General features: G+C 34.6%; 1 protein-coding gene across 1 annotated transcript in view; it reads right to left on the bottom strand.

Moving 5' to 3' along the window:
* Positions 1 to 16,816, bottom strand: part of SEMA3D (semaphorin 3D) — a 200,307-nt gene that overhangs the window by 128,386 nt on the left and 55,105 nt on the right. Inside the window, exon 2 of the mRNA XM_033088884.1 lies at positions 8,993 to 9,183. Within this exon, the coding sequence (XP_032944775.1) occupies positions 8,993 to 9,143 (151 nt within the window). The 5' untranslated portion in view covers positions 9,144 to 9,183. The remainder of the gene's footprint in view (positions 1 to 8,992; positions 9,184 to 16,816) is intronic.

Raw genomic sequence — 16,816 nt, 5'->3', positions numbered from 1 at the left:
TATATATATTTACAAGAAGTGGAGCACAGCATTAGGAATAGAGACAGTGGAAATGTAATGGCTCTGTGCGATGTCAGAGGGGTAGTGGATGGGGCAGGGGGGATGTCACTGTGTGAGGGATGTAAATGATAAATGTCTAACTATTGCATGGTTTTGTGAACCTGAAACTAATAAAAAACTGTTATAAAAATAAATAAAATAAAATAAAAATAAATAAGTAAATGAATGCATTTAGATTTACTGTTCGATTTACTCTGTTATGAACAAGAAAATTGCAGCACAGAAAATAAAAATCCAAATACCTCACAGTTAGTAAGAGCAGTTAATACCTAGCAGTTTGACTTGAGAACCTGCTTTCTTCCACTGCTACATCATACCTAATTGAGATAATCAAACTAATATTAGATTAGTCAAATGAAATCAATGAGTTAGATGATTCAAATAGCCATGAATCTCTACTTGAGACACGTCAGATTTCACAGATAGAGTAATTTTTAAATAAAGAAAAAATATATAGACTTACCCACTCATTTCTCAAAAAATCCCAACTAAACAAAGAACCACTCTATCAACTATATTGTTTTATTATACAATAGCAAAAACAAAAATTAAATATGATTTCAAGTTTTTCCTTTCTATGCATATACATGAAAGTTTTAGAGGAGCAAAAAGGAATTAGTACTATTGGTAACTATTGAAAAAAGCATATTGCCAAAGCAAAAATAGTTGAACTTTGTATTTTTTTTGAAAATACCTTGGTAACTATGTCCCTGAATATATAAAGTTTCCCTCAAGGGTACAAGGTGACAAGAGCATGAGCCTTGAAATAGAGAGATGCAAATACACTATATAGTTCTGCCACTTAATAGCATCTTGGTTTGGCGACAGGCCTTAAGGCTTTGAGCCTCAGATTTCTTATCTATAAAATGGGCATAAAATGGTTTTCAGGGTGTCATAAAACTTAGACATGATAAAGTCTAAGTAGCGTACCTGTACCCAGTCACTCTCTTGCTTTATAATTTCCATAGCACTTCCCACTATTTAAAATGATATTGTTTGTTTGTTTACTTGTTCAGTCTTAGTCTCCCTATCTGGCAAAGAAATTCAGAGAGGACAGTGACTTTTCCCTCACCAGGACAGTGTCAGGTACACAGTAGTTGCTCACTACATATTTGGGGAATGGGTAAATATATATTAAATAGTATGTGTGGGTTTTTTCCTTCCTGATGTCTCATATGCATAGGTTCTGTGCTGACTAGCTGGTGTTTTTGTAGCTTTACTGTGATTCTTTGAGACAGCAAAAGTTTTGTTGGGAAAATATTCGAATGTAATTGATAGCTGAATTCTCACTGTGCTATGCTCAAAAGGATTTAGTAAGAAAACAAACCACACACACACACACACACACACACACACACGGCAGGTTTATAATTATGTCTATACCTATAGCTATAATGAGCCATTCAAATGTAAGTTAATACTAAAATCTAAAATAGGAAAGAAAAAGAAAGGCTAAAGAGAAGACATAAAAAAGAAAACAGAAGAAAGTATAATTAATTTTAAAGGATGAATCTTTGCATATTGGTTAACTTCCATTTTCTCTTACCTTTCAAAGTTTTTGTCCATTTCCTCTTTAGCTATATCACCTATCTTATATTCTGGAGTTTTCCAAACAAATAACATTACAGATACTAATGATTCCTGCATATAAATATCTTTAACCTATGTCAGTTCCTTCATGATGATTATGAGATAGAAAAGGTTAACACTGTTACACGATTGAAGTAGGTCATATCTCAAAAATTTGTTACTACATCTGTAGTATAAACTTTACAAGTTACTGTGAGAAGCCCACCTTGTAGGAATATATATATATATATATCCAGAAATATAGAGCATCCTGAAAATCCAGAAATATAAAACATCCTAATCTCTAAGGTTCCTTACTTGTTACTCAAGAAACAGATTTAACATGAATAAATGTGCAAGAATTCAAAATATGCAACTGAATAGAAATCTCTTTATACAACAATAGAACAAAACAAGCTCCTGTGGATTTAAAGGTTCAAAGCTAAGTCTTTATCAAAGAACATTCTTTGGATAAAATGGTTATTACATTTCTGTTGGCCTTTAAGAAATCCCTCAAAATAATCTTGCAGCTGTTCAAAGTAGCTAACTCTTCTGATACTGTACTGGCTGAATCTTTGGTCAACACCTAAGGAAGCATGAATTGTGAAAAGCAGAAAAACAAAGCTGATTTTGTGACCATAAAAATTAGTTTCTTTGAAAACAAAATTTATTTTCCATCGTGGCTGATTTTTCTAACTTCACATTTTGGCACTGTTTCAGTGCCCAAGCACAAACTTTGATTAGACTCTCTTAAAACTACCTAAGCAATGGGTGGTACTAGCTGATCTCAATTCATTAGAGTCACACAAGAAAGAAAGATAGAAAACGCCAAGGGAGAGTCGTGATTATTACCTCAAAAATCAAAATGCAAACAGTTTTCCTCACCAAACCCTCAATTAGCAGTAATTCTTATGCCAAAACTTTGTTTATTCAGAAATAGGCCGCTTTTCAAAAAGTAGTGTGTCAGAATTTGAACTACTTCCCTTCTAAACTCTCAGATATGGTACAAAAGAGGTGGATAAGGAAACAGTTGAAATTCTTGAAAGTGGATGGGATAGGTAGACTTCATAGTACTTACTGAACTGATGATTTCCAAAGATAGGACCCCACATTCTTTAAAGTAGAAAGAGGACTCTTCCCTAAGGGTTGTCAGTAATTCCCCTAGCCAAAATGACTACTCCATTATTAGCATACCTATGGAAATGAATGGCTAGTAGCAGCCATGGAGAGCCAGCAGAAGTGTTGGATATGCATTCATGGCCACGCATGTGCGTGAGCATGTGTGTGTTTGTCTATTGAGGGTAGGCTGGGAGGACATTTCCATAATTCCTACCCTGCTACTACTTACCAGTCTTTGATATGTAGATAACCTACTTGTAGATAAAAACATAAAAAATGTAACATTTCAAAACTATACTGAATATGAGCCCTCAAAAGAATACCTCTTACTGTATTTAATCCAACACCTAAACCACTTCTCCTTTTACAAAAGCACTAGGTGCCGAGAGCAGTGAGACGTTATAGAGAGATAAATAAAACACGATTTTGAACTCTTATAGGATTGGCTCCAAGTCCAAAATATATATTCACACAACACCCCTCCCCACACACACACACATACACATGGATAAACTAATCAGTAGCAGCTATAAGGAATTAACTGATATTTTTCTATTTTAAGGATTGAACTGTTATTTTCAAATGATCAGCTTACCACACTTGATTTAATATTTTACAATCGAATGAAATTTTGAGTATGAACACAAATAATCACAGTGACGATCTACTTTTTTTGTTTTGTTTTGTTTTTTCCATTAATTGATCAAAGGCCATAAAATCCCAGAAATCTGTAAACCTCTTTTGGCCCCCAAGTGATCTTAAATAGAGCATGTGGTCTTTCAAGTCCATTTAAATTTGACAATTGAAAATCAAAATCAGTTAGTCAAACATCAGCAAGAAGCTTCTGCAAACTTGAAAATTCACTCTGGTAGATAAATGCCTCAGGGAAGAATTACTTAAGTCTAGGGTCTAAGAATAAGGATTAGGTTCCCAGGTTCTATGCAGCACTGAACTGACTCAGGAGCTGAGCCATGAACTAATTTGAGACCTTGGAAAAATATCTCCATTTCTTAGCACTTCAGTATCCTCATATATAAGAAGGGAATGCTATAAAAATTCACACCTCAAAGGGTGTTGATGAGGATGAAATGACATAATTCACACACAGTACTGATATCAATGCTTTACTCATAATGAATCTATGTTTACTGATTATTAACTATTATTAAAGTTTCTTTGCAAGTCTGATTTATTTTGCATTGTTCACACTTACCAATGCAATATTCTTGTGTTATTCACTATGTCATAGAAACAAGATAACATGCGTTATTATTCCTTTAATCTCTTTATTTTCAAACTCTCTGTATTTTTTTTTTTTGATTTTTAATATTTGTTTTCTGTTCTTTTCTAAAGGTAATTTTGAATACAGGAAAATAAACAAATATGACATGCAATATGATGGGTTGTGAAAAAATACATATACTTGGGTGATCCACATCTCTATCAGGACAGAGAATATTTCCATAATCTCAGAAAGTTTCCTCTCTCATCCCTTTCCAGTCAATCTTCCCTTCAACAGACAAAGCCAATGTTCTGATTTCTTTAAATCATAAGTTAGTTTTCTCTGTTCTAGAAATTATAGAAAATATAAAAGCTCAAAAATAGTATGTGGCCTAAAATCTTTAATTCATGAGATACAAATTCCAAACAAACATCAACATAGAAAATGTGTAATAATATGTTAGTTCCACTTCCACTTACATTTGACATCAAATTAGCTTGTATTATTGATATTCAATTTGAGCTGAAAATATGTTGTCTTGAAGATCGAGGATATCAAAACTGCTAGCATAATTTTTACCTGCCAAGTTCAGAATAAAGAAGTCTGATTCTCCCACCTCCCTCGCATTACTTAAGTATTAAAGAAGCCAAGCATATATCACAGAAAAGAAAACAAAAGAAATAAATATTTGAGTGCAAAAATGTCTTTCTCTCTCTCTCTCTCTCTCTCTTTCTCTCTCTCTCTCTCTCTCTCTAAGATATTACAGATACATATACATATATATTATACATACATATACGTACGTACAAATACATATTATATATACATATACACAAAATGATTAAATACAACTCTTAGCTTTGCTTTTATATTATTTTTAACATTTAGAAATAATTAGCAGATTTCATTTCTTAAATACCATGTTTCCCCGAAAATAAGACCTAACCAGACCATCAGCTCTGATGCATCTTTTGGAGCAAAGATTAATATAAGACCCAGTCTTATATGATATAATGTTAGATAAACCCAATCTTATATTACAGTAAAATAAGACCGGGTCTTATATTAATTTTTGCTCCAAAAGACGCATCAGAGCTGATGGTCTGGCTAGGTCTTACTTTCTGGGAAACAAGGTAGTTTTTTCATCTCTATATTTAAGCCTTTCATATTGCCTTTTTAAAATACTAAAACATGTATTTGTTTGAGATGTCAAAGTATTTTACTGTGTTAATTATTTTGAAGATATTTTACTCTTTAAAAAAAAATCCTCTTGAGAGGAGATCCAAGATGGTGGAGTAGATAAAGGCTGTGTTTGCCTCATCCCTTGAACACATCAAAATTACAGCTAAATTACAGAACAATCAACCTGGAGAACCACCTGACATCTAGCTGGACAGAAGTTGCATAACTAAGGACATAAAGAAAAGCCACGTAAGACTGCTAAGGCATGCGGAGACACAACAGGCAGGCCTCAAACTTCCATGTGGCAGATGAAAATCGCAAGGGATATCTCAGCCACAGAAGTTCCCCATGAAGGAGAGAGGGACACCGGTCCCCACACCAGGCTCCCCAGCCCGAAGTACTGATGTCAGGAAGAAGAGCCCCCACAACTTCTGGCTGTGAAAAACAGTAAGAACTCCAATCATCCAGGTGGTATGGAAGGCTGCAGGAAACCCAGACACCCTATAAAAGGGCCCACACAGGCACTCACCCTGTGCTCTGGCGGAGGACGGTTACTCTGCGAGCACCAGAGACATATGGGGACAGACAGAGTTGTGTAACTTCAGGGCGAGGACTGGACGGGCAGTCCCATTTGCCCTATGTGGAGCCCTTCCCCACGCAGCCAGCAGGCAGGTGCCACATTTCCTGTGTTGAGCCCACCCCCACAGGCCAAACCTGAATCAAATTGGCCTGGTGAGCTCCACTGCTCCACTCTGCTAACTCACTGAGACCTTACCGCATCCACCTTGAAGACAATAAGAGGCTTTATCAGTGGCTGAACATTAAGTGAGCTGGCAGGTGACAGCAGGCCTCGGGGTGTCCTGGCTTTTTGTGGAGCAAGTGGCAGCCCGGTACTAGTGGCAGCCATCCTTAGTTCACAGCAAGTCCTCGCCCACATGGCTCCAGGTCCAGCAGAGGCAGCTACCAACTGTGGATAGGTTTGTAGCTCTTACCGGGTAATCCCCAACCAGTCAGTCACAGGCAGTGGCTGGACTCGAGCCCCTGACAAGAGTCTCCAGAACCAACATACCTGGAGGTTGGCTTCAGACCACAGCAGAGTTCTGCCCAATTAGTCCCACAAACAGCACACACAAAGGGCAGTCTCAACAGGAGCCAGAGCCTTCTGGGGCAAATCCCACTCCATGGGGCAAGCCCCCTGCACAGTAGCCTATAAGATATGGATCTGGCCAAACTCCACAGCCATTGGCCTGAGGGTCACTCCCATCACTGACATGCCAACAGCAATGGAGGCTCAACAGGAGCGCACACATGACCCATACAAGGGACACTCCTGGAGCACCCAGCTAAGGTGACAAGGGAGACTGGGCCACTGGGCCCCACAGGACCTTACATAAGGCCAGCTGGCAAGACTGGGAGACATAGCAGATCTACCTAATACATAGAAATAAACAGAAAGGCAGCCAAAATGAGAAAACGAAGAAATGTGTCCCAAATGAAAGAACAGGATTAAACTCCAGAAAAAAGAACTCAATAAAATGGAGGCAAGCCACCTACCAGATACAGAGTTCAAAACAGTGGTTATAAGGATGCTCAAGGAACGCAGTGCGAACTTCAACAAAGAGATAGCAAGCATAAAAAAGGCAATAGAGACCATAAAAAAGAACCAGTCAGAAGTGAAGAATACAATAACTGAAATGAAGAATGCACTAGAAGGAATCACCAGAAGACTAGATGAAGCAGAGGATCAAACCAGTGATTTAGAAGACAAGGTTGCAAAAAACACCCAATAGGAACAGCAAAAAGAAAAAGGAATTCAAAAAAACGAGGATAGTTTAGGAGACTGCTGTGACAACATCAAGCATAACAGCATTCACATCAAAGGGGTACCAGAGAAGAGAGAGAGCAAGGGCTTGAGAACCTATCCGAAGTAACAATACATAAAAACTTTCCTAACCTGATGAAGAAAATAGACATACAAGCCCAAGAAGTGCAGAGTCCCAAACAGGATGAACCCAAACAGGCCCACACCTAGATACATTATAATTAAAATGGCAAAACTTAAAGACAAAGAGGGAATCCTAAAAGAAGCAAGAGAAAGGCAACTAGTTACTTAGAAGGCAGCCCCATAAGACTGTCAGCTGATTTCGCAACAGAAACTTTGCAGGCCAAAACGGATTGGCACAATATATTCAAAGTGAAGAAAAGCAAGGACCTACAATTAAAGGTATTCTATCCAGAAAGGAGTTCATCACCACCAAACCAGTATTACAAGGAATGCTAGAGGGACTTCTTTAAGATGGGGAAAAAAAATCAAAAATATAAATAATAAAATGGCAATAACTACAAATCTATCAACCATTGCTTTCATGTAAGTGGATTAAATGCTCTAATCAAAAACATAGGGTGGCTGAATGGATAAGAAAACAAGACCCTTACATATGCTGCCTACAAGAGACTCACTTCAGGTTGAGAGACACACACAGACCAAAAGTAAAGGGATGGACAAAATTATTTCATGAAAATGGAAATTAAAATAAAAAAAAGCTCGGGTAGCAATACTTATACCAGACAAAATAGACTTTAAAACAAAGGCTATAAGAACAGACAAAGCAGCACCCAGTAATCACACTTCTGGGTATTTATCTGAAGAAACCCAAAATGCTACTTTGAGTGAATGTGTGCATCCATATGTTTATTGCAGCATTGTTTACAACGGCCAAGAAGTGGAGGCAGGCTTGGTGGTCTGTCGATAGAAGAATGGGTAAAGAGGAGGTGATACATATATATACACAGTGGAATATTGCTCAGCCAAGAAAGGGAATGAGTTCTTGTCATCTTTGGTGGCATGAATGGACTTGGAGGGTATTGCGCTGAGTGGAGTGTGTCAGGCAGAGAAAGAGAGATGCAATGTGATTTCCCTTATATGTAGAATCTAAAGAACAAAATAAACAAAACAGAAAGCCTCATCTGGTTGCCAGATGGGAGGGGTGTTGAGGGTGTATGTGAAAAAGGTGAAGGAATTAGGAAGTACAAATTGGTAGTTACAAAATAATCATGGGGATGTAAAGTCACGCACAGGGAATATAGTCAATAATATGGTAATAACTATGCATGGTGCCAGGTGGGTACTAGACTAGTCAGGGGGATCACTTCCTAAATTATATAAAAGTCTAACCACTATACTGTATACCTGAAATTAATACAGAACAATATTGAAGGTCAACTGTAACTGAAAAATTTTAAATCGGGGGGAGGTGAAGGGCAATAAGTAGTCCAAATTTTCAGTATAAAACAATTAAGTCACATGTAATGTACGGCATAGGGAATATACTCAATATTATTGTTATAATGTGGTACAGTATCAGAGGGTTGCTGGACTTATCATGGTGATCACTTGTTTAGGTATATAAATGTTGAATAACTATCGTGTACACCTGAAACTAATATTATACACTAACTATAATTTTAATAAAAATATGTTTTAAAAATCCCCTTGAGTGATAAAGTGATTTGTAGCAACTATATGGGATTAATGTTTTATTTTTTTATTTTTATGGATTGGTTTAAACGCAAAATTGATTACAACTTGCAGACCAAAATTTCCTAATTTTGCTAATCAGTAGTTGATTATTGTGAATAACTGGATGAAAAGTGTATGTACGTGAACGGTTTTGGCACCTATTTTCCTCACAAAAATAACAATGCAGCTTTGTGTTCTCTAATAGTATTTGTATTAACTGATGCCAATACTAAAAACATTTCCATGAAACCAGTATGCATTTCTAAATAAAATAAATACAAGACTCAAAAAGACAATCTGAAAAACATTTACATATTTACCTTTGTAGGTTAGCTTGAGTCGTGGAATATTTTGCTTAGACGTTCCAATGACCGGAAGAAACAGCATGGTCATGCTTAGCACCATCAAGGCATGAAAAAGGTAAAAATAGTAGCTTCTGGGCTTCAGTCGCTCATCTTTATTAGCATTCATGATGAAAACAATGTTCTCTTTGAAACAGTGGTAATTTAATCTAAAAATAAGAAAGAAACTATTAATATAGCAGTTTACAGATTTTCCTAGACTTATAAAATTATAAATTTATGAATGTATATAGATTTTAAAAACTAATTGCTCCTTCTCCCATTTTGCTCTTACAAATTGTTGCTAGGGAAATGAGCCAGAAATGAGTACTAAAATTCAGCTCTGGCTTTACTCAGTTGTGGAGAGGAGCGCCTAACTTAAAATCAATGATTTATGTTAGTCGGCATCTCTTCCTCTCCTCAAGCTTTTTTTTTTTTTTTTTTTTAAATGCAACTGTAGAGGGAACCAATTATTTCTGTAACTTGATGAATTCTTTGATCAGATAAACATACTGGTAGAATCCTACTCTTTCCCCCATTGTCACACCCCTCAGCACCCGGCAAAAAAAAAAAAAAAAAAAAAAAAAAAAAAAAGATTCCCAAGCAAAAACAAATAAAATCTGTCATTTCGAGGGCATTCTTCTCTTGCTTCTGACTTAAAAAGATATTGTAATAGTCTACCTAAAATTGGGAAAATTGGATATGATCACGTCATCTTATACTACACAGGGCAACACTGAATAGAAAAACAAACTGTAAAATAAAAGGGTTTATAAGAGGGAGGAGGAAGTTATTAACTAGGTTGACATAAATAAGCTGCCTTGATTGTCTTTGTTAAGATCTGGAGTAAATCAAAACTCACTATTACAAATTAACCTTGATAATAATAATTACAAGTTACATTCATTGAGCATTTATATATATGATACTTAAAAAAAGTGCTTTACATAAATTAAATGGCTTAATGCTATTAATTAAATAAGGAGGCCATTAGACTGATGTGGCTCTAATGACATGATGGCCAAAATCTAAGCCTGTAAATACCTGAAAGTTATGAACTCAAAACACTAAAGATGACCAATCACAAACAGCCTTAGAGCTATAGCCAATCAAATAAGTTCCTTTATTTGCTTCCCCACTTTCCTTATATAAGTATTTCCCCTGACTCTTGATAGAGTGCTCCTAACCTCTTCCAGTTTGGTGCCATCCAATTCAAATTGAGTTTTGCTCAAATAGATTCTTAAAAATTGTATTATGCCTCCTTTTATATTTTATTAATGCCAATGACGGCCAAGAAAGATAGACAATTACTTCACATATGAGGAAAATGAAGTACGCGTTAAGTAAGTCTCCCAAGGATCATTTGGCAAACAAGAAATAGATTAAAACATTTTTTATTCTGGACTTCAGCTAAAATTGACCTTCTAAACCCCAAGTCTTTGGGTGCTTTTCATTATGGCAGAATCTAGTGATCTTCAACTCTTGATGCAGCCCTTCACCTTCTCTTCCTTCACCACACAGTTACTGCTATTTTTCTAAGAAATGCCCACAGAAAGGATTTGCTATTCCTATTTCCAGGGAGGAATCCACATGGAATACAAGCTACAGCTTTCGTCCCAGTAATTTCTTTACTTCTTTGGTGACAGCTTTGGCCACATAAAAAAAAAAAAAAAAAAAAAAAAAAAAAAAAAAGGATTGTACTTTAAGAAACTTTCTAATTATTTAGTATCAAAATAAATACTTTCTGTCTAGATAATTTAAAGAGAAGGTGTAGCAAGTGATGTTTTCTTATGGAAGATCAACTCTTTACTAAAATGCGTCATAGACTCTTTATATCATGGTTCCAAGTATCTTAAATCTCAGACGTTAAAATCAATCTGGGAAAGGGATATAAAATAAAATAAAATGTAGGGATGTATTAATTTACTTTTATACATGATGAACATTTGAAAAATAGACAACAAACTTTATGTTGTTTTTTTCATGAAATGTTGATCACAAATGCTTAATAAATTATATTTCTGTTACTTTAATTACCTTCAAAGATACCTATAGGAAATACCAAACTATTGTCTTGCGTGTAATCTATGCATATTTAATTCTTTGATTTAGAAGGTTACTATAAATGCAAATAATAGAGTTGATTTACATATTCATTTAAGAACATTGTACTAAATATGCTACATATCACATATTTTATTCACACATGATATTTCTTCATGGTTTCAACTAATAAGATATAATTTAATAAAAAACAAGAATGTATTTATGATCATAAAGATCCCTTTAAGAAAATTTGTTTTTAAAATTTCAGTAATGTATATTTTAATATAAAACTCTAATAAAGTCCTTATTGATATAACATTTAAAGCAAACACTTCAAAAATAAAGAATTGCATTATTTTAAATCTAGGAGGGCAAAATGTTTATGCTATTGCCACAAAACAGTCACTGTATCTGATCTACAGAAAAATTTAACAGGATTAAACTTAAATTATGTAAATTTTGAATTAATCTCTTAAACATGCATCCTTGTAACTTTTCATTTTGACACTTACACCAGTAAAACAGAGGCATTCTTTGACTTCCAGTTTCTCCTTAAACATACTACTTGTATGCAAATAAGAATATATACAAATATATATTTATATTATATACATGCATTCATTTATACTTATACATATATATTATGTGTGTATATATATATATATGTGTGTGTGTGTGTGTGTCTGTGTGTGTGTGTTCATATATACTTAACAGTCATTAACACCATAGCTAAACACCAAACTTTTATTGAAGTGAAAAAAAAAAGGTGAGATTTGTTTTTTTCCTGAAAGCAATTGAGTATATACAAATAATTAAAGTACCATGAAATAATTCCTAAAATTGAGATATTTAAGGGAATGTTATGAAGACAGCTCAAAGGAGTATCACGTTGTTTTAAGGAAGACAAGGATAGTTTCATGGAAGACCAGATAAAGAAGCATGGAAAGCAAAGAGACAGTTCAAGAAAAGAGTGAAACCTAGTTAAAAGTCCCTGAAAAGCAAGGAGCATGACGGATTTGGTTAGGATGCTATGAGGTAAAGGCAGAGAGTGTAGCATAATTCAGTAGGGTGGGAAAGAGAAGACACCAAAGAGGAACCTTGACTTAACTCTTAAATATGCCTCCTGCCTGTTCTAGTACCTAATATATTATGACGCAAAACATGCTGTTATCCCACACTGCTTTGGTAATAGGTCACGTGTGCTGCTTCCATCCACATGCATCACGTTTCTCTAATCCCATTTGCCTGTTCCTTTCACTTTTCCCTATACCCACATATTAACGGAACATGGGTGTCTGACTGCAGCAGATCCACAGCCTTGACCTACAACCATGTATTCTTCCACCTACCCATACCCTCTGAAAAAAAAGTGAAAGGTAAACTGAATGTAGACAATGAGTCTATATTACATTTCTCATTAGGCTTATTTTTCTGAACCTCTGGCCATGTGAAATACTACTTTTTTTTTTCATGACGTGTAACAATGCATATAATGTGGATGTATGTTTATGTACAGAGGGAAAAAGAGAGGAAACTTTCCATGTGTGCATTTTATTAGCAATAATGACCTCAGTACAGGACATTTCCTGGAAATTAATGGCCAGTTGGGGTTAATGGCCCTTGGCTATGTATTGAGATATCTACTCCTCCAACTGGTCATTAATCGCTATGACATGCCCTGTGCCTCCAACACTATAAGTTAAGAAGATTGATGTTTTGGTTTTCAATGAACAGTAGTTATACTGTTCCTTGTAACCCAACTCATTAATATTGTTAAATAAGTCAAAAATCAAAGCATTGCTTTCCTTGCTACTATGACATTCAGATAAGTACCTACACGTGCTAAAACATATGCTAAGGGTGAGGGACAAAATAAAACAAAAACCCCAAACCTGCTGGAACTTTTTTAAAACTTTAAATATTTTTCTACTATAAAACAGTCACTCTCTACAATCTGCTGCTCCTGATTCTTTGTTATTCTTCCCAACAATCCTTTGAATTCAATAGTGAATCTTTTAATTGCGATAACTTATGGGTTAAATGCATTGCCAACCTCTCCACTAATCTATTGATATTTTGCTATCTTCCAGTATGTGTGTGTGTTTTCTGTATGCACGTGTGTGTGTGTGTATGTGTGTGTGTGTGTGTGTGTGTGTGTGTCCTGCATCTGGGAGGAATTATAGAGAGAAGTAGGTGTGATTTAACCTAAAGTGGGTGGATTTAGTGAATTGCATAGGTTATACTGCATGCTACTGTCTGTAACAAGCTCGACCTGGAGCCAATTAAGTGCATGTAATCTATTCCAGATGTTCACTGGGACAAACAGCACTCTTGGGGATCTTCAGATGTGGAGCCAATAGGGAGTGCTCTGATTATGAGAGACTTTTACACTGTTCCACTAAATCAGAGATCCAAATGCATAATCTAACACTCAAAAAGACCTTGTGCCATTTCCCAAAGGAATACAAAGAGTGCAGAACTTATTAAATGGATGATAACTTGTCAAAAATATTATCTGAAGAGCAAGGGATATAAAATTTTACATGCAAAATTCACTGATTTGCCCTATATATTTATATCCATTTGCTCTAAAAAGCATTAAGGCGAGATAATGTATAATAATCATAGTGAAAAAGTAGATTTTATGCATAGAACAAGAATTAAAATACACAATAGGCCTTCTCACATGAAAACCTTGAACAATTAAATTTAGGGTTCTTTCCTCTGTGTGTGTGTGTGTGTGTGTGTGTGTGTGTGTGTGTGTGTGTGTGTAGGTTGGGAAAGGGAGAAACATATCCTTGATTTATTTTTAACTTATAAAGAACTATTCATTCTTCATACCTTCATGGTGTTCATGGGCTCACCTGAGAATTTTTTTGAACTCAGGAGAAACGAAGTGCTATGACCACCCCCAAATTAAAAGTGCTAATACCTGTTATAAACTCAATTTTGTCTAATAAATTGCAGCTCATACTTCTGATTAATTGTTTGATTAAATGGTTTTCCTGTAGGATACACAAGACTGAATTACTAGGAACATTACTACATCATGACACAAATATGGACAAGAAACCAAATAGAAATTATGGAAGAAACTTGAGAGCCAAAGGGAAAATGTAGGCAAACAAAGAGAAGCTTTACGTTAGCAGAAGGTAATTTTATATTCCACTGATCAAGGGCAATGATGGCAAAGCAGAGTGCAAATTGCATCACCCACTGGGATCAGTTTGGAATACAAAAATGTCCATATGCATTTATTTGATCTCATGCTTTCTAAATTTCTCTTTGTCTATTTTCTAATATACACAAATACCCTACCACTTTAGTGCAGTCACGGATATGCAATCACTGCTCGAGTGTACAGTACTGGCACCAATGAGTAGAATTTATAGGGCAGCAATTTTGGGTTGAAAAATTTTAACTGTCCATTAATGGACTTCATTACTTTCACATGTCGTGAATTCCTCATCGATTGATATATTCCCATGGAGTCTGGAAGACATCTGATTTTTCAGATATCATAAAGATACTTATATTTAATTAAATGGTAATCTCCTTCCTCACATCCGTATGATAACAGCCAGTGATATTTTACGGTATACTAAACTAAATATGAACATCATCAGTAATCAGGTGTCAGTAACCCTTTGTCAGTAAAGATAAATTTTAATTTTGTAGTGGTTTAAACACAACGTCTATATTTCCAAAATACACTGAATGTATATTGTTGTGTAAATACCCGATCAATAAAACACCACTGTTACAAGTTGTTTGGCTTTGCATGCCTCATAGCTTTCTACTTACAGCCAGATGAAATTCTTCAAGATCTTAACCCTAATGAAACCATCTCAATAGAAAATAATGTACTAGTGAGATTTCAGAGCATACATATGCAACCTACTAGATTTAATATTATGGACTCCATTTTTTTTTCCTGAACGTAACAGTAACAACAAATCAATATTTATATTGTAAAGAGGTCCTAAACAAATCAAGAGTCCCTAAGGTCCCAACTGCTCAAATAACTAACATTTACAAAAAAATAAAAAATAAAACACAATTGTAAATGATTTTATTACTAATCATCCTCCTTACCTTAAAAATCATGTAAATTTAGTATTCAAAGCAGAGCACTGATAATTAAAATTTGTGGGTGAGAGAAAGTACCACCAACATAATTATAGTTGGTCTCTCTTTCAATTTAATTAATCCACAATCCAAAGATTTAAGATTTTCCTTTTCAAATTCTTACACTGTAGATAGCATTTTAATCCATGTACCTTTTCATGACCAAGGTCACCTTACTCCTCACCCTTTGGTATTCTGATATGCTTTTTGAGAATTATAGAATATTTATGTTCTATGGAAATATGTTTAAAATTTTAGAAAATTTGTCAAATTTTAATGTCTGACTTTTCTATTCAAAATAGAACTGTGTATTATGTAACCTGATTGTTTTTTTTTAAAACTTTACACCCTCCAGCACGAATATATGTGCTGCCTACTGTTTAAAGAGTTGTTTTTTGTTTATACGTAAAATGTTGAATGAAGCAGATTAGGGTTTACTGAAATTAAGAAGGCAAAACAATTATATTTTCTTGAATAATAAAATACCAATTGAGTATGTGTCTATTATTGAAAGGTTTCTCACTCTAATTTATTTTATGCCTTATGTCTCTTGGGAATGTCATTATTACCAAAACTGAGTGATGTTTTGGTAAATATCTAAAGATTTTAACTTTCTTTCCTGAAATACACATTTAGTTATTAATTTAAACATTGAGTTATACGTCCAATAAAAGTTTTCCCAGATTTTATAATATCTATCTAACATTTCTGCTAATGTGGGCAATAAATGAATTTAAAATCTTTTTAAAAATTGACTCTTCAGTGATAAAATGTACAAAATAGTGTACATCAAACTATAACTTAGTGACCCCATGGTTTCTGTATCAGAAGAAATAATTGTGCCCTTGGAAACTTTATAGGACTATGATTTAGGGAATTCATCATCTCCTCAAAAACAGTATATGGAGGTTATTAGTTGCCATTTGTAAAACTGATTATCAACCTATTATACAAAATCACTTACGTATAGAAAATAGTATTTAAATAAGTTCCTACAGTAAATCTAAGTTATAATATGGGTACACACTGTACTTTAGAATCTTAAAGCTATAACTATTGAAAATCAGCAAATAATAATGAATTAATAAAATCATGTTTTTAAGACACGTATGATATAGAACAATATAAGGATTCTCTTTAAAACTCATAAACAAATCAAGAAATTCAATCAATTCTCCCAGTAACTCCAATATTTAACAGCAAACTAATCTAAAAAACAGTGTATAGCAGGAAAAATGTGACCTTGAACTTCATATTCACATAAATTCTCCAGGAATGTATGTACTTTTGAGATCAAAAAAACATAATATGTTAAATGACTCCTATGTAGCCTTATGTTTTTAAAGGAAAAAGATATGCTAAACCTATTAACACTATTTATTTCTTTTTTTCACTATTTAATGAAACACCTTAGGGAAATAAACATTTCTAGCAAGGTGAGGCATTCCATCTGTATAAGCAGAAGAGTTTAAATAATTCACTTCATAAATATAATCCTATCTGGATTAAGAGTAGGCAGTGTGTGAAAGGAATTTAGTGTCACATGTAGAATTTAGGAACCCAATCTTCATATCAGATTTGAATTTCATGATATTTGACCCAACTCAGCTACAAAAATTAAATAAATAA

Source organism: Rhinolophus ferrumequinum, chromosome 20 (assembly GCF_004115265.2).
Source record: "Rhinolophus ferrumequinum isolate MPI-CBG mRhiFer1 chromosome 20, mRhiFer1_v1.p, whole genome shotgun sequence".
NCBI lineage: Eukaryota > Metazoa > Chordata > Mammalia > Chiroptera > Rhinolophidae > Rhinolophus > Rhinolophus ferrumequinum.
The sequence above is the reverse complement of the archived record's forward strand: the minus strand, read 5'-3'. Positions and strand labels throughout refer to the sequence as shown.